The sequence below is a fragment of the Mobula birostris genome, chromosome 28 (genome assembly GCF_030028105.1).
Source record: "Mobula birostris isolate sMobBir1 chromosome 28, sMobBir1.hap1, whole genome shotgun sequence".
Taxonomy (NCBI): Eukaryota; Metazoa; Chordata; class Chondrichthyes; order Myliobatiformes; family Myliobatidae; genus Mobula; species Mobula birostris.
In genome coordinates, this window is record NC_092397.1 from 39162944 (window position 1) to 39183859 (window position 20916).

General features: G+C 53.6%; 1 protein-coding gene across 1 annotated transcript in view; it reads left to right on the forward strand.

Moving 5' to 3' along the window:
- naaladl1 (N-acetylated alpha-linked acidic dipeptidase like 1) overlaps window positions 1-20916 on the forward strand; it is a 152908-nt gene that overhangs the window by 108705 nt on the left and 23287 nt on the right. Inside the window, exons 10-15 of the mRNA XM_072245914.1 lie at window positions 158-243; window positions 893-1012; window positions 1587-1672; window positions 6004-6067; window positions 8069-8136; window positions 12723-12814. Of these exons, the coding sequence (XP_072102015.1) occupies window positions 158-243; window positions 893-1012; window positions 1587-1672; window positions 6004-6067; window positions 8069-8136; window positions 12723-12814 (516 nt within the window). The remainder of the gene's footprint in view (window positions 1-157; window positions 244-892; window positions 1013-1586; window positions 1673-6003; window positions 6068-8068; window positions 8137-12722; window positions 12815-20916) is intronic.

The following is a 20916-nucleotide window of genomic DNA, read 5'->3' on the forward strand; positions in this document are numbered from 1 at the left end:
CACTGGCCCCTCGGGTCCAGGCGTAACGGGGGTTCAAGCGCAATGTCTCGCACTCACTTGGGTCAAGCACCGCGGCCTCCCCCTGCAATTACCCAACTCTACCGTTAGCGCGGAGGGAGAACCAGCAGGTGTTGACGGGTGGGCTTCTCTCCCGCAGCGATGTGCAGGTCAGCGTCTTCAACAAGCGGGAGGTGAAGCCGTCAGACAACGTGATCGGAATTATCCGCGGGAACGTGGAGCCAGGTGGGTTAGTTCAGTTCCCAGGGGTGGGTGGGTGGGTGGGGGGGGGGCGGTCGATCCAATCGGAGTCCTGGAGAGGTATGGGTTTCAGGGGGGTGGGAACAGACAGGGAGTGAGGCAGCTACCCAGGGGGAGGGGTCTGGTGCCCTCGGTGCTGACGACAATGTCTTCTCCCAGGATTAAATCCTTCTTGTGGTGTAGAGGCTTGTGAGCTCCTGGTGAGGATGTTTGATAAAGGGATGGTGTGGGACTTCCTTGTGCCCTGTGGAGTTGTGGGAAGGTGCCCTGGCCCAGATGGTGAGGATGTTTGATAACTGGTTTTGCTTTTTTGAGGCAGGAAATCCCCCGGTGGATGTTACCGATGGTGGGGAGGGAGCTGCCCATGGTGGAGGGGATGCTGGTCTGTGTGGCGGACTGGGCTATGTTCCCAACAAGATGTGGGACGTACTTCGGAGAGGAGGTTTGGGCTTAGGTATCAGAAGCTTAGGATGTGGGCAGTTGAAGGCACGGCCAGCGGTCAGAATGGGGAAGGCTAAGGGGTGGTGCGTGAGGGGCGAAGCTGGGACCGTGTTAATCCCGGTGGACCGTTGAACTGGACCAGCGCAGTCCGTAGCCGGGTCTCGCCGCTGAGGCTCTGTCCTCTCGTTTACAGACCGCTATGTCATTTACGGGAATCACCGGGACAGCTGGGTGCATGGCGCGATCGACCCCAGCAGCGGGACGGCGGTGATGCTGGAGATCAGCAGGGTCCTGGGCAAGATGGTGAAGGATGGTGAGTGACGGCGGAGCATCCGTCCGACCGCGATGCGTGTCGATGCTAATCCTATACACCCCATCACTCTAAACTTCTCCCCTCCACGTACAATATCTCCTAAACCTTGTCATTATACCCCTCTGCGGCTACAGGAAACGCCCAACAGACACAGGAGGCATGTGCTGCTCGTCTGTTACAGGAGAGCCTTGAGACCATAAGACACAGGAGTAGAGTGAGGCCGTTCGGCCCCTCACATCTGCTGTCCATTCCATCATGGTTGACGTATTATCCTCCTGAGCCCATGACCATGATTGTCCTTGGCAAATTTTTCTGCACAAGTGGTTTGCCATCACTGTCTTCTGGGCAGTGTCTTTACAAGACGGGTGATCCCAGCCATTATCAATACTCTTCAGAGATTGTCTGCCTGGTGTCAGTGGTCACATAACCAGGACTTGTGATCTGCACCGGCTGCTCATACGACCATCCACCACCTGATCCCACGGCTTCACGTGACCCTGATCGGGGGCTAAGCAGGTGCTACACCTTGCCCCAGGGTGACCTAGGAGCGCCTGACACCTGCTTTCTGTTGCAGGGAGATGGCGCCCGCGTCGCTCGATCATATTCGGCAGCTGGGGCGCGGAGGAGTTTGGGCTCATCGGCTCCACGGAGTGGACGGAGGTAAGGTCCCTGTGAGGATCTGGTAACTCAACATGTTCCCTCGCGCACAGAGGGGTCCACAAACTGAGTACCGTTGTATCCTTGCATTTTCATCGCGGCTAACGTGCTCACTGGGGTGTATCGCTGGGATGCCTAAAACCTCTGCACAAGTCCTGTGTTTGTCAACGTGGAGTGGAGAGCGAGTTTGTAAATCTGGCGGGAGCAAAGGGTGTTGGGAATGGTGAGGGTGGGGCACCGTGGGAGGGGTGTGGGACAGGTGGCAGAGAAGGAGTGTCGGGGTGGGTACAGACACACCCAGCCCTGAGACACCAGGCAAGGTCATTTGATTCCAAACAATTGGTTTATTGATCATTACAGAATGTCTCTCTGGTGCTTCCCGCTCCCTCCCCTCTCCCTTCCCCTTTTCCCAACCATGATTCCCCTCTCCCTGCCCCCTTCCCACTCTCAGTCCACAACAGAGACCCATATCAGAATCACTGAGTCATGCAAGAGTGCAGCACAGAAACAGGCCCTTCAGCCCATCTAATCCACACCAAACCATTCCCATCCAACTGCCCACTCCCATCAACCTACACCGGGACCATAGCCCTCCATACCTCTCCCATCCATCCAAACTTCTCTTAAACGTTGAAATCAAAATTACATCAACCACCTATGCTGGCAGCCTATCCCACACTCTCACCACCCTCTGAGTGAAGAAGTTTCCCCTCATGTTCCCCTTAAACATTTCACCTTTCACTCTTAACCCATGACCTCTGACAGGCGCACCCAACCTCAGTAGAAAAAGCCTGTTTGAATTTACCCTATCTATACCCCTCATAATTTTATGAAAACTCCTCTCGACCTTTTGCAGTCAAGGAAGAAAGTCCTAGCCTATTCAATCTTTCCTTATAGCCCAGGTCCTCAAGTCTGTGCAACATTTTTGTAAATTTTCTCTGCACTCTTTCAACATTACTTACATGTTCCCTGTAGGTAGGAATCACTTGTGTGCACTAAGTCCCACCTGCCATTTCTCAGCACATTTATCCAGCTGGTCCAGATCCCTCTGCAAGTTTTCCTCGTTGTCCACTATACCTCCGATCTTGGTGTCATCTGAAAATTTGCTGATCCGGTTAACCACATTATCATCCAGATCATTGATATATAGGCATCCGATAGTCTCGTGAGACCATGGATTTGCGCCTTGGAAGGCTTCCAGGGTGCAGGCCTGGGCAAGGTTGTATGGAAGACTGGCAGTTGCCCATGCTGCAAGTCTCCCTTCTCCACGCCACCGATGTTGTCCAAGGGAAGGGCACCAGGGCCAGTACAGCTTGGCACCGGTGTCATCGCAGAGCAATGTGTGGTTAAGTGCCTTGCTCAAGGACACACACATTGCCTCAGCTGAGGCTCGAACTAACGACCTTCAGATCACTAGACCGATGCCTTAACCACTTGGCCACGTGCCAAGGTCATTGATATAGATGGCAAGCAACAATGGACCTGGCCCCAATCCCTGTGACACTCCTCTAGCCTCCCGTCAGAGAGGCAGCCATCTTCCACCTCTCTCTGGCTTCTGCCACAAAGCCTATGTCTAATCCAACTCACTACCTCATCCTGAATACCGATCAGGTTTATCATCACTCACCTACGTACATCATGAAATCTGGTTTTTTTTTTGTGGCAGCAGTACAGTACGATACATAAAATCACTACAGTACTGTGCAAAGATCTTAGGCACCCGAGCTATAAATATGTGTCCAAGACTTTTGCCCGGTACTGCTGCATGTGTTGTGAGGAAAGGCTGCGTGATCTTGGGCTTTTCTCAGGCGAGCAAAAGAAGATGTGAGATGTGACTTGATCGAGGTGTCCAAGATTAGAAGAGGAATAGGCAGAATGGACAGCACATAACCCCAGAGTTTTTCCTTGAGTGTCGTTCATGTCTCTAATATATCTGGTTCTACCACCACCACCTGACAGTGTGGTACAGACACTAACCAGTCTCCCTGGAAAACTTCTACCTCCCAAACCCTTCCTCTACTCACCTTAACATTAATCCCTCTCTATTTGCCACCCTGGGGAAAAGTTCAAAGTCCACAGTAAATTTATTATCAAAGTACATATATGTCACCATATACAACCCTGAGATTCTTTTTCTTGCGGGCATTCACAGTAAATATAAGAAACACAACAGATTCAGTGAAATAGCACACCCAACAGGTGTAGAAAACCTATAGCACCATACAGGCCCTTCGGCCCACAAAGTTGTGCCGAACATGTCCCAACCTTAGAAATTACTAGGCTTACCCATAGCCCTCTAGTTTTCTAAGCTCCATGTACCTATCCAAACGTCTCTAAAAAGACCTTATCGTATCGCCTCCACCACTGTCACCGGCAGCCCATTCCACGCACTCACCACTCTCTGCGTAAAAAACTTACCCCTGACATCTCCTCTGTACCTGCTCCCCAGCACCTTAAACCTGTGTCCTCTTGTGGCAACCATTTCAGCCCTGGGAAAGAGCCTCTGACTATCCACACGATCAATGCCTCTCATCATCTTATACACCTCGATCAGACAACAAACTGTGCAAATACAAAAAAATAAATGCACAAATAAACAATAAATACCAAGAACATGAGATGAAGAGTCCTTGAAAGTGAGTCCATTGGTTGTGGAAACAGTTCAGTGATGGGACAAGTGAAGTTGAGTGAAGTTATCCCCTCTGGTTCAGGAGCCTGATGGTTGAGGGGTAATAACTGTTCCCGAACCTGGTGGTGTGGGACCTGAGGCTCCTGTATCTCCTTCCCGATGGAATCAGTTCAGAGTTGAGGTTATCCTCACTGGTTCAGGAGCCTGATGGTTGAGGGTTAATAACTGTTCCTGAACCTGGTGATGTGGGACCTGAGGCTCCTGTACCTCCTTCCTGATGGAATCAGTTCAGAGTTGAGGTTATCCTCACTGGTTCAGGAGCCTGATGGGTGAGGGTAATAACTGTCCCTGAACCTCGTGGTGTGGGACCTGAGGTTCTTAAACAGAAGAGGATAACTACACTCCTCTATTGAGATGTTTCCACAGCTGATGGTCTCACTGTAAGGACTCTTCTATCCTGTTATTTCATGCTCTCCTTATTCATTGCTACTTATTTATTTTTGCATGTACACATTTCGATGCACCCTCTCTAATCCAGGCAGCTCCTGGTAAATCTCCTCTGAACCCGCTCTAATCCAGGCAGCATCCTGGTAAATCTCCTCTGCACCCTCTCTAATCCAGGCAGCGTCCTGGTAAATCTCCTCTGCACCCTCTCTAATCCAGGCAGCTCCTGGTAAATCTCCTCTGCAACCTCTCTGATCCAGGCAGCATCCTGGTCAATCTCCTCTGCACCCTCTCTAATCCAGAGAGCATCCTGGTGAATCTCCTCTGCACCCTCTCTAATCTAGACAGCATCTTGGTAAATCTCCTCTGCACCCTCTCTAATCCAGGCAGCTCCTGGTAAATCTCCTCTGCACCCTCTCTGATCCAGGCAGCATCCTGGTAAATCTCCTCTGCACCCTCTCTAATCCAGGCAGCATCCTGGTGAATCTCCTCTGAACCCGCTCTAATCCAGGCAGCATCCTGGTAAATCTCCTCTGCACCCTCTCTGATCCAGGCAGCATCCTGGTAAATCTCCTCTGCACCCTCTCTGATCCAGGCAGCATCCTGGTGAATCTCCTCTGCACCCTCTCTAATCCAGGCAGCATCCTGGTGAATCTCCTCTGCACCCGCTCTAAAGCTTCCACATCCACGTGAATTGAACACAATATTCCAAGTGTGGTCGGACCTGGGTTTACAGAGCTGCGACGTGATGTTGTAGATCTTGAACTCAACCCCCTGACTGATGAAGGCCAAAACCCCAGTTGTCCTTTTAACCAGCCTCTCAACTTGCATGGCAACTTTGAAGGATCTGTAGAATTAGCTGGTGTGTGCAGCTGTGGTTTGACTCTGGGGGGGAGGGGGCAGGGGGTGGAGGTATACTAAGTGAGGGAGAATGGAGGTGTGCACGTGGGGCTGTGGGTGGTGCTGTGGATGGGTATGTGGAGTTGTAGTTGGGGTTGAGGGTGGGTAGTGTGTGTCTGTGTGTTTGTGGGTTTGTGTGTTGATGCAGGTGAGGTGGGGAGAAGTATTTTTGGGAATGTGGATATCTCTGTGGAGTTGTGGGTGGGACAGTGTGTGTGTGTGTGTGTGTGTATGTGTGTGTGTGTGTGTATGCATGTGTGTGTGTGTGTGTGTGCTGATGTAGGTGAGGGGTAAAAGTGTTTTGGGGGGTATGGAGTTTCCTCATTTGAACTGACATCAGTGTGACCTCCCCCCATCACAGGAGTTCTACCGGATCCTCACCCAGAGGGCCGTGGCCTACATCAATGTCGACATCGCTGTGTACGGTGAGGAGATGCAATGAGCTCGCTGTGTTCTGCTAGCCAATCCCTCTCCACCTCCTGCCCCATACTGTGCCTCAGTGTCCTCCACCTCCTGCCCCATACTGTGCCTCAGTCCCCTCCACCTCCTACCCCATACTGTACCTCAGTCCCCTCCACCTCCTACCCCATACTGTACCTCAGTCCCCTCCACCTCCTGCCCCATACTGTACCTCAGTCCCCTCCACCTCCTGCCCCATACTGTACCTCAGTCCCCTCCACCTCCTGCCCCATACTGTACCTCAGTCCCCTCCACCTCCTGCCCCATACTGTACCTCAGTGTCCTCCACCTCCTGCCCCATACTGTACCTCAGTCCCCTCCACCTCCTACCCCATACTGTACCTCAGTCCCCTCCACCTCCTGCCCCATACTGTGCCTCAGTCCCCTCCACCTCCTGCCCCATACTGTACCTCAGTCCCCTCCACCTCCTACCCCATACTGTACCTCAGTCCCCTCCACCTCCTGCCCCATACTGTACCTCAGTCCCCTCCACCTCCTGCCCCATACTGTACCTCAGTCCCCTCCACCTCCTGCCCCATACTGTACCTCAGTCCCCTCCACCTCCTGCCCCATACTGTACCTCAGTCCCCTCCACCTCCTGCCCCATACTGTGCCTCAGTCCCCTCCACCTCCTGCCCCATACTGTACCTCAGTCCCCTCCACCTCCTGCCCCATACTGTGCCTCAGTCCCCTCCACCTCCTGCCCCATACTGTACCTCAGTCCCCTCCACCTCCTGCCCCATACTGTACCTCAGTCCCCTCCAACTCCTGCCCCATACTGTGCCTCAGTCCCCTCCACCTCCTGCCCCATACTGTGCCTCGGTCCCCTCCACCTCCTGCCCCATACTGTACCTCAGTCCCCTCCACCTCCTGCCCCATACTGTGCCTCGGTCCCCTCCACCTCCTGCCCCATACTGTACCTCAGTCCCCTCCACCTCCTGCCCCATACTGTACCTCAGTGTCCTCCACCTCCTACCCCATACTGTACCTCAGTCCCCTCCACCTCCTGCCCCATACTGTACCTCAGTGTCCTCCACCTCCTGCCCCATACTGTACCTCAGTCCCCTCCACCTTCTACCCCATACTGTACCTCAGTCCCCTCCACCTCCTACCCCATACTGTGCCTCAGTCCCCTCCACCTCCTGCCCCATACTGTACCTCAGTCCCCTCCACCTCCTGCCCCATACTGTGCCTCAGTCCCCTCCACCTCCTGCCCCATACTGTACCTCAGTCCCCTCCACCTCCTGCCCCATACTGTGCCTCAGTCCCCTCCACCTCCTGCCCCATACTGTACCTCAGTCCCCTCCACCTCCTGCCCCATACTGTACCTCAGTCCCCTCCAACTCCTGCCCCATACTGTGCCTCAGTCCCCTCCACCTCCTGCCCCATACTGTGCCTCGGTCCCCTCCACCTCCTGCCCCATACTGTACCTCAGTCCCCTCCACCTCCTGCCCCATACTGTGCCTCGGTCCCCTCCACCTCCTGCCCCATACTGTACCTCAGTCCCCTCCACCTCCTGCCCCATACTGTACCTCAGTGTCCTCCACCTCCTACCCCATACTGTACCTCAGTCCCCTCCACCTCCTGCCCCATACTGTACCTCAGTGTCCTCCACCTCCTGCCCCATACTGTACCTCAGTCCCCTCCACCTTCTACCCCATACTGTACCTCAGTCCCCTCCACCTCCTACCCCATACTGTACCTCAGTCCCCTCCACCTCCTGCCCCATACTCTAACTCTCTTCCCCTCCCTCTTCCTGTCCACTACTCTCCCCAGCCCCCCTTGCCCCATTTCTTTCCATCCAGCTGCTCCCCAGACCAGTTGTTTTTGAAGGCGTGTGGGTGAGGAGGGTGAGGAGGGGGGATTGTGATCACTCCCCCCAACAAGGGGTTGAAATGAGAGGGGGAGTTGTGGGAAGCGCAGCCCATTCTCTCTCTGACCGTTTTCTCTCCTGCTCTCGGATTCAGCTAATGCCACCCTGCGGGCCCTGGGATCTCCAATTGTGCAGAAGGTCATGTTTGACGCAGCAAAGGAGGTACGTCGAGCATTTTCCGCACGCCAGAGTCCTCTCCGTATATTTCCCTATCGCCACCTACTCCTCTCCCTGCCTTTTCGCTCCTCCCCATCCCATGCATTGAAACTAACCTCCCTGTCAAGTGGAAGCAGAGACTTTTTGTAAGTCGGTGACCGGAGAGGCAGATGTCCAGCAACGAAGGCTGGTCAGTGGCCTGGGAACTGACTTGGACAATCTCATCACTGCTTGAGAACATATCAGTCACATTTAAAGGTTTGCAATGGAGACCAAATTTGATGGTATAGAGGGTATAGATAGGGTAAATGCAAGCAGGCTTTTTCCACTGGGATTTGCTGGGACTACAACCAATGGTCATGGGTTAAGGGTGAGAGTGTGGATGCGAGCTCGATTTCAACGTTTAAGAGAAGTTTGGACAGGTACGTGGATGGGAGGGTGTGGAAGTTTGGACAGGTACGTGGATGGGAGGGTGTGGAAGTTTGGACAGGTACGTGGATAGGAGGGTGTGGAAGTTTGGACAGGTACGTGGATGGGAGGGTGTGGAAGTTTGGACAGGTACGTGGATAGGAGGGTGTGGAAGTTTGGACAGGTACGTGGATGGGAGGGTGTGGAGGGCTGAGGCCCTGGCCTAGTTCAATGGGGCTAGGCCGTAACAACAGGTTGGCACAACCTAAACTATCCATGTCACCCTGCATCCTCCTCACAGCTAACACTGCCGCCCGGCTTCACGTCATCTGCAAGCTTGGAGATGCTGCATTTAATTCCCTCATCCAAGTCATTAATATATATTGTAAACAACTGGGGTCCCAGCACTGAGCCTTGCGGTACCCCACTAGTCACTGTCTGCCATTCTGAAAAGGTCCCGTTTATTCCCACTCTTTGCTTCCTGTCTGCTAACCAACTCTCCACCCACACCAATACCTTACCCCCAATACCGTGTGCTTTAAGTTTGCACACTAATCTCCTGTGTGGGACCTTGTCAAAAGCCTTTTGAAAATCCAAATATACCACATCCACTGGTTCTCCCCTATCCACTCTACTAGTTACATTCTCAAAAAATTCAATGAGGTTGGTCAGACATGATTTTCCTTTCACAAATCCATGCTGACTTTGTCCGATGATTTCACCGCTTTCCAAATGTGCTGTTATCACATCTTTGATAACTGACTCTAGCAGTTTCCCCACCACCGATGTTAGGCTAACCAGTCTATAATTCCCCGGTTTCTCTCTCCCTCCTTTTTTAAAAAGTGGGGTTACATTAGCCACCCTCCAATCCTCAGGAACTAATCCAGAATCTAAAGAGTTTTGAAAAATTATCACTAATGCATCCACTATTTCTTGGGCTACCTCCTTAAGCACTCTGGGATGCAGACCATCTGGCCCTGGGGATTTATCTGCCTTTAATCCCTTCAATTTACCCAACACCACTTCCCTACTAACATGTATTTCGCTCAGTTCCTCCATCTCACTGGACCCTCTGTCCCCTACTATTTCCAGAAGATTATTTATGTCCTCCTTAGTAAAGACAGAACAAAAGTAATTTTTCAATTGGTCTGCCATGTCCTTGTTCCCCATAATCAATTCACCTGTTTCTGACTTCTATCAGCTGGGTAAAAACCGGGAAGAACCTGCCTGTGCAGGCCTGATAGATCAAGTACAGAACTGTGCATAGGTCTCAGGCACATATATGTAGCGAAGGTGCCTAAGGCTTTCACACAGTACTGTATTTGTCAACGTGGAGCGGAGAGCGAGTTTGTAAATCTGGCGGGAGCAAAGGATGTTGGGGAATGGTGAGGGTGGGGCACCGTGGGAGGGGTGAGGGACAGGTGGCAGAGAAGGAGTGTCCGGGGTGGGTGCAGACACACCCAGCCCTGAGACACCAGGCAAGGTCATTTGATTCCAAACAATTGGTTTATTGATCATTACAGAATGTCTCTCTGGTGCTTCCCGCTCCCTCCCCTCTCCCTTCCCCTTTTCCCAACCATGATTCCCCTCTCCCTGCCCCCTTCCCACTCTCAGTCCACAACAGAGACCCAGATCAGAATCAGGTTTATCATCTCTCACAGATGTCATGGAATTTGTTTCTTTTTGTGGCAGCAGTACACTGCAACACATCAAATTACTACAGTACTGTGTAAACGTCGTAGACACCCTAGATATGTATATATATGAGATTTGCACAGAACTGTTACGTGTTTCTCTGGTCACTGCATTAGAGACAGATGGGGTGTGATGAAGACTGGCCTTCATCAGTCAGGGCGTTAAGTATAAACGCTGGGATGGTAGTTTGTGGGGTGGCAGGATAGCAGAACATTTAGTGCAACACCTTACAGTTTCTTCTTCTTCCTGTGCATTACACAATCGCTTGGCTCTCCACATCGAACGACCCCTCGCAGCGTCAGTGATATCCCACACACTTAGATCAGTCAGTTCTTTCACAGTGTCCATATATTTTCTTCTTCGCCTTCCTCTACCACGTATCCCAGGCATACGGCTTTGTAAGGCATTCTGTTTCTCCCTTTCTGATGACATGGCCCAGGAATTCAAGTTTCCTCTCATTTAATGTTCACATTAAAGATCTTTTTGTATGGGACGTTGGAGTACTGTCTGATTACTTACGCTATCTCTATATGATATTTTCAGCATCCTTCCAAGACACCACATTTCTGTTGCTTCTAAGTTTCTTTGGGGAACAAAGGCAATACCTTATAGGTATTGGGAGTTCAATACCCAGCATTGTCTACACGTTCTCCCCGTGACCGCGTGCATTTCCTCCAGCTGCTCTGGTTTGTCCCCACATTCCAAAGGTTAGGATTGGTGAGATGTGGGAATGCTATGCTCCCCCCCCCCGTATATTTGTGACGCTTTAATGTACATGCAACAAACAAATCCAATCCCCAAAGCTTTATCTGTAGCTGTACAGGTTATTGCTGAGGCCACACCCGGAGTACCGTGCGCAGTTCTGGTTGCCCAGTTAAAGAGAGGAGCTCATTCGACCAGAAAGAGTGCAGATAAGATTCTCGGGGCGCAGGAGACTGAGGGGTGACCTTACAGAGGTGTATAAAGTTGCGAGGGGCACAGACACAGCTTTTTCCCCAGGTTGTGGGATTGAGAGCACAGGTTTACAGTGGGAGGGGAGAGGTTTAAATTGGACAATTACTCCACCTAGAGGTTGGTGGGTCTGTGGAATCAGAGGGGATGGTTGAGCTGAGTACAATTACAATCTTTAAAAAGACACGTGATCAGCCGTATGGGTAGGAGAGGTTTAGAGCAGGAGAACCAACCACTAACTGAAGGGGACCACGTGCTCCAGGTCTGTTTCGGAGGGATGTGGGCCAAACACAGGCAAAAGGGACTAGTATAGCGAGGCTGAATGGCCTATTTCTGTATTGGCTGACTCTGTAAGAACCCGAGGGGTGAGTGGGTGGCAGAAGCAGAGGGAAAGGGTGGGCCGGTCACCCTTCATGTGTTCAGATAGACCGAGGTTGAGAGAATGGGCAAAGAGGAGAGAAATGGAATGAGGTCATGCACTTTGCAAGAAGAAACAAAGGCGTAGACTATTATCTAAATCGGGAGAAAATTTAAGAATCCGAGGTACAAAGGGACCTGGGAGTCCCCATGCAGGATTCCCTAAAGGTTAATTTGAGGTCGAGTCGGTGGTGAGGAAGGCAAATGCAATCTTAGCATTCATTTCGAGAGGACTAGAATATAAAAGCAAGGATCTAATACTGAGGCTTCATAAGGTCACAGCATGTGAGCAGTTTTGGGCCCTTTATCTAAGAACGAAAGGGTTAACACAGAAAGAGTGGATGTGGAGAGGATGTTTCCAATAGTGGGGGAGTCTAGGACCAGAGGACACAGATAGAGTGGATGTGGAGAGGATGTTTCCTATAATGGGGGAGTCTAGGACCAGAGGACACAGATAGAGTGGATGTGGAGAGGATGTTTCCGATAGTGGGGGAGTCTAGGACCAGAGGACACAGATAGAGTGGATGTGGAGAGGATGTTTCCTGTAGTGGAGGAGTCTAGGACCAGAGGACACAGATATAGTGGATGTGGAGAGGATGTTTCCTATAGTGGGGGAGTCTAGGAGCAGAGGACACAGATAGAGTGGATGTGGTAGGATGTTTCCTATAGTGGGGGAGTCTAGGAGCAGAGGGCACAGCTTTACAATAGAGGTAGAGAATCGCAAAAGCTGATGGGACTGTGTGCAGTATCATTTGGGATTGTGTAAGTGGGTGGTTGATGTACAGCAGAGAGCTAATGGGCTGAAAGGCCTCTTTCCATGCTGGATGAATCCATAACTAATAAGGGACTGGGAAAGTGGTTCCCTGAGGCTACGAGGAATGAACAAGACAGGGCAACTAATCGGAGAGATGCTCCATTGAGCTAGCATGGGAGGACAGGCTGAATAGCCCCTGTTTGCTACAGAGGTCCGTGCTCCTCACCACCTCCATCAGTGCAGAAACCTCTCCTGAACTTCCGATTTGGGTTTGGGTGAGTGCCTCATACCAATGGGAGATACAGGTCTCCATCTTGTCCTTGCACCAAGCTCAGGGTTTCACAGTGTGGTTTTTCTTTGGCCCTAGGTCCCAGCGCCCGGACACACAGACCTGACCGTCTACAGTAACTGGATGAAGTATTCCAACCGCACGAGTGCTCATCACAGCCTCATCCCATTGTAAGCTTGCCATGGCCATCTGGTCTCTTCCTAACGTTGCACTGCAAGCTTTCACCAGTCAGGGCTCTGAGCACCAGAGTTGGGACGTCATGTCAGAGGTGTTGGCGGGATCACACTAGCAGTGTTGTGCACAGTTCTGGGTGTTGGCGGGATCACAGTGGCAGTGACGTGCACAGTTCTGGGTGTTGGCGGGGTCACACTGGCAGTGACGTGCGCAGTTCTGGGTGTTGGCGGGATCACACTGGCAGTGACGTGCACAGTACTGGGTGTTGGCAGGATCACACTGACAGTGTCGTGCACAGTTCTGGGTGTTGGCGGGGTCACACTGGCAGTGACGTGCACAGTTCTGGGTGTTGGCGGGATCCCACTGGCAGTGACGTGCACAGTTCTGGGTGTTGGCGGGGTCACACTGGCAGTGCCGTGCACAGTTCTGCGTGTTGGCGGGATCGCACTGGCAGTGACGTGCACAGTTCTGGGTGTTGGCGGGATCCCACTGGCAGTGACGTGCACAGTTCTGGGTGTTGGCGGGGTCACACTGGCAGTGATGTGCACAGTTCTGGGTGTTGGCGGGATCACACTGGCAGTGACGTGCACAGTTCTGGGTGTTGGCGGGATCACACTGGCGGTGCCGTGCACAGTATTGAGTGTTGGCGGGATCACACTGGCAGTGTCGTGCACAGTTCTGGGTGTTGGCGGGATCACACTGGCAGTGACGTGCACAGTATTGAGTGTTGGCGGGATCACACTGGCAGTGACGTGCACAGTATTGAGTGTTGGCGGGATCACACTGGCAGTGACGTGCACAGTTCTGGGTGTTGGCGGGGTCGCACTGGCAGTGACGTGCACAGTTCTGGGTGTTGGCGGGATCACAGTGGCAGTGACGTGCACAGTTCTGGGTGTTGGCGGGATCACACTGGCAGTGCCGTGCACAGTTCTGGGCGTTGGCGGGATCACACTGGCAGTGACGTGCACAGTTCTGGGTGTTGGCGGGATCACACTGGCAGTGTCATGCACAGTTCTGGGTGTTGGCGGGATCACACTGGCAGTGTCGTGCACAGTTCTGGGTGTTGGCGGGATCACAGTGGCAGTGTTGTGCACAGTTCTGGGTGTTGGCGGGATCACAGTGGCAGTGACGTGCACAGTTCTGGGTGTTGGCGGGATCACACTGGCAGTGACGTGCACAGTTCTGGGTGTTGGCGGGATCACAGTGGCAGTGACGTGCACAGTTCTGGGCGTTGGCGGGATCACACTGGCCGTCTCGTGCACAGATCTGGGTGTTGGCGGGGTCACACTGGCAGTGACGTGCACAGTTCTGGGCGTTGGCGGGGTCACACTGGCAGTTATGTGCACAGTACTGGGTGTTGGCAGGATCACACTGACAGTGACGTGCACAGTTCTGGGTGTTGGCGGGATCACACTGGCAGTGTCGTGCACAGTTCTGGGCGTTGGCGGGGTCACACTGGCAGTGACGTGCACAGTACTGGGTGTTGGCAGGATCACACTGACAGTGTCGTGCACAGTTCTGGGTGTTGGCGGGATCGCACTGGCAGTGACGTGCGCAGTTCTCGGTATTGGCGGGATCACACTGGCAGTGACGTGCACAGTTCTGGGTGTTGGCGGGGTCACACTGGCAGTGACGTGCACAGTTCTGGGTGTTGGCGGGGTCACACTGGCAGTATCGTGCACAGTTCTGGGTGTTGGCGGGGTCACACTGGCAGTGATGTGCACAGTTCTGGGTGTTGGCGGGATCACACTGGCAGTGTCATGCACAGTTCTGGGTGTTGGCGGGGTCACACTGGCAGTGATGTGCACAGTTCTGGGTGTTGGCGGGATCACACTGGCAGTGCCGTGCACAGTTCTGGGTGTTGGCGGGATCGCACTGGCAGTGACGTGCACAGTTCTGGGTGTTGGCGGGATCCCACTGGCAGTGACGTGCACAGTTCTGGGTGTTGGCGGGGTCACACTGGCAGTGATGTGCACAGTTCTGGGTGTTGGCGGGATCACACTGGCAGTGACGTGCACAGTTCTGGGTGTTGGCGGGATCACACTGGCAGTGTCGTGCACAGTTCTGGGTGTTGGCGGGATCACACTGGCAGTGACGTGCACAGTATTGAGTGTTGGCGGGATCACACTGGCAGTGACGTGCACAGTATTGAGTGTTGGCGGGATCACACTGGCAGTGTCGTGCACAGTTCTGGGTGTTGGCGGGATCACACTGGCAGTGACGTGCACAGTATTGAGTGTTGGCGGGATCACACTGGCAGTGACGTGCACAGTATTGAGTGTTGGCGGGATCACACTGGCAGTGACGTGCACAGTTCTGGGTGTTGGCGGGGTCGCACTGGCAGTGACGTGCACAGTTCTGGGTGTTGGCGGGATCACAGTGGCAGTGACGTGCACAGTTCTGGGTGTTGGCGGGATCACACTGGCAGTGCCGTGCACAGTTCTGGGCGTTGGCGGGATCACACTGGCAGTGCCGTGCACAGTTCTGGGCGTTGGCGGGATCACACTGGCAGTGTTGTGCACAGTTCTGGGTGTTGGTGGGATCACGCTGGCAGTGACGTGCACAGTTCTGGGTGTTGGCGGGATCACAGTGGCAGTGACGTGCACAGTTCTGGGTGTTGGCGGGATCACACTGGCAGTGTCATGCACAGTTCTGGGTGTTGGCGGGATCACACTGGCAGTGTCGTGCACAGTTCTGGGTGTTGGCGGGATCACAGTGGCAGTGACGTGCACAGTTCTGGGTGTTGGCGGGATCACACTGACAGTGACGTGCACAGTTCTGGGTGTTGGCGGGATCACACTGACAGTGACGTGCACAGTTCTGGGTGTTGGCGGGATCACACTGGCAGTGTCGTGCACAGTTCTGGGTGTTGGCGGGATCGCAGTGGCAGTGACGTGCACAGTTCTGGGTGTTGGCGGGATCGCACTGGCAGTGACGTGCACAGTTCTGGGCGTTGGCGGGATCACACTGGCAGTGCCGTACACAGTTCTGGGTGTTCGCGGGATCACACAGGCAGTGTCGTGCGCAGTTCTGGGTGTTGGCGGGATCACACTGGCAGTGATGTGCACAGTTCTGGGTGTTGGCGGAATCACAGTGGCAGTGAAGTGCGCAGTTCTGGGTGTTGGCAGGATCACACTGGCAGTGACGTGCACAGTTCTGGGTGTTCGCGGGATCACACTGGCAGTGATGTGCACAGTTCTGGGTGTTGGCGGGATCACACTGGCAGTGTTGTGCACAGTACTGGGTGTTCGCGGGATCGCACTGGCAGTGACGTGCACAGTTCTGGGTGTTGGTGGGATCGCACTGGCAGTGACGTGCACAGTTCTGGGTGTTGGCGGGATCGCACTGGCAGTGTTGTGCACAGTTCTGGGTGTTGGCGGGATCGCACTGGCAGTGACGTGCACAGTTCTGGGCGTTGGCGGGATCACACTGGCAGTGCCGTACACAGTTCTGGGTGTTCGCGGGATCACACAGGCAGTGTCGTGCGCAGTTCTGGGTGTTGGCGGGATCACACTGGCAGTGATGTGCACAGTTCTGGGTGTTGGCGGAATCACAGTGGCAGTGAAGTGCGCAGTTCTGGGTGTTGGCAGGATCACACTGGCAGTGACGTGCACAGTTCTGGGTGTTCGCGGGATCACACTGGCAGTGATGTGCACAGTTCTGGGTGTTGGCGGGATCACACTGGCAGTGTTGTGCACAGTACTGGGTGTTGGCGGGATCGCACTGGCAGTGACGTGCACAGTTCTGGGTGTTGGCGGGATCGCACTGGCAGTGACGTGCACAGTTCTGGGTGTTGGCGGGATCGCACTGGCAGTGTTGTGCACAGTTCTGGGTGTTGGCGGGGTCACACTGGCAGTGTCGTGCACAGTTCTGGGCGTTGGCGGGATCACAGTGGCAGTGTTGTGCACAGTTCTGGGTGTTGGCGGGATCACACTGGCAGTGACGTGCACAGTTCTGGGTGTTGGCGGGATCACACTGGCAGTGTCGTGCACAGTTCTGGGTGTTGGCGGGATCGCACTGGCAGTGACGTGCACAGTTCTGGGTGTTGGCGGGATCACAGTGGCAGTGACGTGCACAGTTCTGGGTGTTGGCGGGATCACACTGGCAGTGCCGTGCACAGTTCTGGGTGTTGGCGGGATCACACTGGCAGTGTTGTGCACAGTTCTGGGTGTTGGCTGAATCACACTGGCAGTGTCGTGCACAGTTCTGGGTGTTGGCGGGATCACAGTGGCAGTGACGTGCACAGTTCTGGGTGTTGGCGGGATCACACTGGCAGTGCCGTGCACAGTTCTGGGTGTTGGCGGGATCACACTGGCAGTGTTGTGCACAGTTCTGGGTGTTGGCTGAATCACACTGGCAGTGTCGTGCACAGTTCTGGGTGTTGGCGGGATCGCACTGGCAGTGACGTGCACAGTACTGGGTGTTGGCGGGATCGCACTGGCAGTGACGTGCACAGTTCTGGGTGTTGGCGGGATCGCACTGGCAGTGACGTGCACAGTTCTGGGTGTTGGCGGGATCGCACTGGCAGTGACGTGCACAGTTCTGGGTGTTGGCGGGATCACAGTGACAGTGCCGTGCACAGATCTGGGTGTTGGCGGGATCGCACTGGCAGTGTCGTGCACAGTTCTGGGTGTTGGCGGGATCACAGTGACAGTGCCGTGCACAGATCTGGGTGTTCGCGGGATCACAGTGGCAGTGACGTGCGCAGTTCTGGGTGTTGGCGGGGTCACACTGGCAGTGACGTGCGCTGTTCTGGGTGTTGGCAGGGTCACACTGGCAGTGACGTGCACAGTTCTGGGTGTTGGCGGGATCACACTGGCAGTGTCATGCACAGTTCTGGGCGTCGGCGGGATCGCACTGGCAGTGACGTGCACAGTCCTGGGTGTTGGCGGGATCGCACAGGCAGTGACGTGCACAGTTCTGGGTGTTGGCGGGATCACACTGGCAGTGACGTGCGCAGTTCTGGGTGTTGGCGGGGTCACACTGGCAGTGACGTGCACAGTTCTGGGTGTTGGCGGGATCACACTGGCAGTGACGTGCACAGTTCTGGGTGTTGGCGGGATCACACTGGCAGTGACGTGCACAGTTCTGGGTGTTGGCGGGATCACACTGGCAGTGTCGTGCACAGTTCTGGGTGTTGGCGGGATCGCACTGGCAGTGACGTGCACAGTTCTGGGTGTTGGCGGGATCACACTGGCAGTGACGTGCACAGTTCTGGGTGTTGGCGGGATCACACTGGCAGTGTCGTGCACAGTTCTGGGTGTTGGCGGGATCACAGTGGCAGTGACGTGCACAGTTCTGGGTGTTGGCGGGATCGCACTGGCAGTGACGTGCACAGTTCTGGGTGTTGGCGGGATCGCACTGGCAGTGATGTGCACAGTTCTGGGTGTTGGCGGGATCACAGTGGCAGCTACGTGCACAGTTCTGGGTGTTGGCGGGATCGCACTGGCAGTGACGTGCACAGTTCTGGGTGTTGGCGGGGTCACACTGGCAGTGACGTGCACAGTTCTGGGTGTTGGCGGGATCACACTGGTAGTGACGTGCACAGTTCTGGGTGTTGGCGGGATCGCACTGGCAGTGTTGTGCACAGTTCTGGGTGTTGGCGGGATCACAGTGGCAGTGACGTGCACAGTTCTGGGTGTTGGCGGGATCACACTGGTAGTGACGTGCACAGTTCTGGTCACCCAGCAGGGAGAGGGCGCAGGGAGGACTCGCTGGGATGTTCCTGGGACCAGGAGGGGTTGAGACAACAGCAGAACGCGGACAGGCTGGGGCTGCTTTCCCTGGAGGGCACAGAGCCCACGGAGTTGCGGAAGCTTATAAAATTGCGAGAGGCAGAGACAGAAAGAAGAATGCTTGCAGTCCTTGTTCCACGGTAGAGGAGTCGAAAAGTAGAGGGCACAGGTTTAAGATGGGAAGGGGAGGATTTAAGGGAGACCTGAGGGGGAAGCTTTTCCACTCAGAGGGTGGTGGGAATGGGGATCAAGCTGCCAGAGGAAGCGGTGGAGGCGGCTACAATTAGAACGTTTAATAGACATTTGGACAGGAGAGGATTGGACGGATATGCAGGCAAGTGGAACTCGTTTGGTCAGCTGGCTGAAGGGCCTGTTTCTGTGGTGTGACTCACTGACTCTAACCCGTACAGCACTGTGCAAAGTCTTGGGCACATATATACACCCAGCGTGCCTGAGACTTTCACACAGTCCTGTATTTGTCAATGTGGAGTGGAGAGCGAGTTTGTAAATCTGGTGGGAGTAAAGGATGTTGGGAATGGTGAGGGTGGGGCACCGTGGGAGGGGTGAGGGACAGGGGGCAGAGAAGGAGTGTCAGGGGTAGGTACAGACACACCCAGCCCTGAGACACCAGGCAAGGTCATTTGATTCCAAACAATTGGTTTATTGATCATTACAGAATGTCTCTCTGGTGCTTCCTGCTCCCTCCCCTCTCCCTTCCCCTTTTCCCAACCATGATTCCCCTCTCCCTGCCCCCTTCCCACTTTCAGTCCACAACAGAGACCCAGATCAGAATCAGGTTTATCATCACTCACATATGTCAGGAAATTTGTTTTTTTTTTGTGGCAGCAATACATAAAATTACTACAGTACTGTACTGTGTAAAAGCTATATAGCCCAGTTATATAAACATGTGTAAAACTTTTGTACAGGACTGTATCTACCTAGGAAATAATACTGATCCTTGATTCGTGACTGGATTAGTCAGAGCACTGTGTGCAGAAGTTAGGATGTTATCTCACTGATCTACAGGATTCTGGTCAGGCCACACTTGCATTCAGTTCTGGCATTCAGCTCCAGGGAAGATTTTATTCGGGTAAGATGGTGGTGCGCTTGGGCACAGACCTTCTGTGGAGGCGTCCGAAGGTGCTATGGCCTTTTTTAAAACATATTTGCGACAATCACAAGACACTAGCAGCTTAAGGTACTGCAGGCCTGCCCCATCAGCGAGGTGCTCGTTGGCAGAGAAACGGAAGGAGCTGGACTTGGTGTGGGCAGCAATGCGGTCCTCTCTTCAGTCACTTTTCTTATGAGGGCAGGACCCTGTTGGACATTGTTAATGTGAAATGCTCACTGATTTACTGGACAGTGGCGGAACTGCATGGCCTCGATCGTAGCAAGGACTGGGCCCCAAGCTGCGGTGAAACCTGTTTGCAGCGCCCCCCCCCCCCCTCCAAGACAGTGGGGTCAGAGTTGGTGCACTCGATTGGAGAGTCGGAGGCACTGAGGCACAGCGTCCATCCTGGAGTCAGTGCTGCCCCCCAGTGTTCGGTCAGCAGAAGACAAGATGCATTGTGTTTGACTGCAGACTGCTGCAACATTCATGGACTTGGGGACTTGGACTAGATTATTGTTGTGTGACTGTGGTCCTATCTGTGTTGCTATGATGTGGTGGCCATTACAGAGACTTGGATGGCTCAGGGGCAGGAATGGTTACTCCAAGTGCCAGGCTTTAGATGTTTCAGGACAGGGAGGGAGGCAATAGAGGTGGGGGCGTGGCACTGTTGATCAGAGATAGTGTCACGGCTGCAGAAAAGGAGGAAGTCATGGAGGGATTGTCTACTGAGTCTCTGTGGGTGGAGTTTAGGAACAGGAAGGGTCAATCACACGACTGGGTGTTTTTTATAGGCCGCCGAATAGTAACAAGATATCAACGAGGAGATAGGGAGACAGATTCTGGAAAGGTGTAATAATAACAGGGTTTTTGTGGTGGGAGATTTTAATTTCCCGTATATTGATTGACATCTCCCTAGAGTGAGGGGTTTAGATGGGGTGGAGTTTGTTAGGTGTGTTCAGGAAGGTTTTTTGACACAATATGTAGATAAGCCTACAAGAGGAGAGGCTGTTCTTCATCTTGTATTGGGAAATGAACCTGGTCAGGTGTCAGGTCTCTCAGTGGGAGAGCATTTTGGAGATAGTGATCACAATTCTATTTCCTTTACCATAGGGAGAGGGATAGGAACAGACAAGTTAGGAAAGTGTTTAATTGGAGTAAGGGGAAATATGAGGTTATCAGGCAGGAACTTGGAAGCATAAATTGGAAACAGATGTTCTCAGGGAAACGTACGGAAGAAATGTGGCAAATG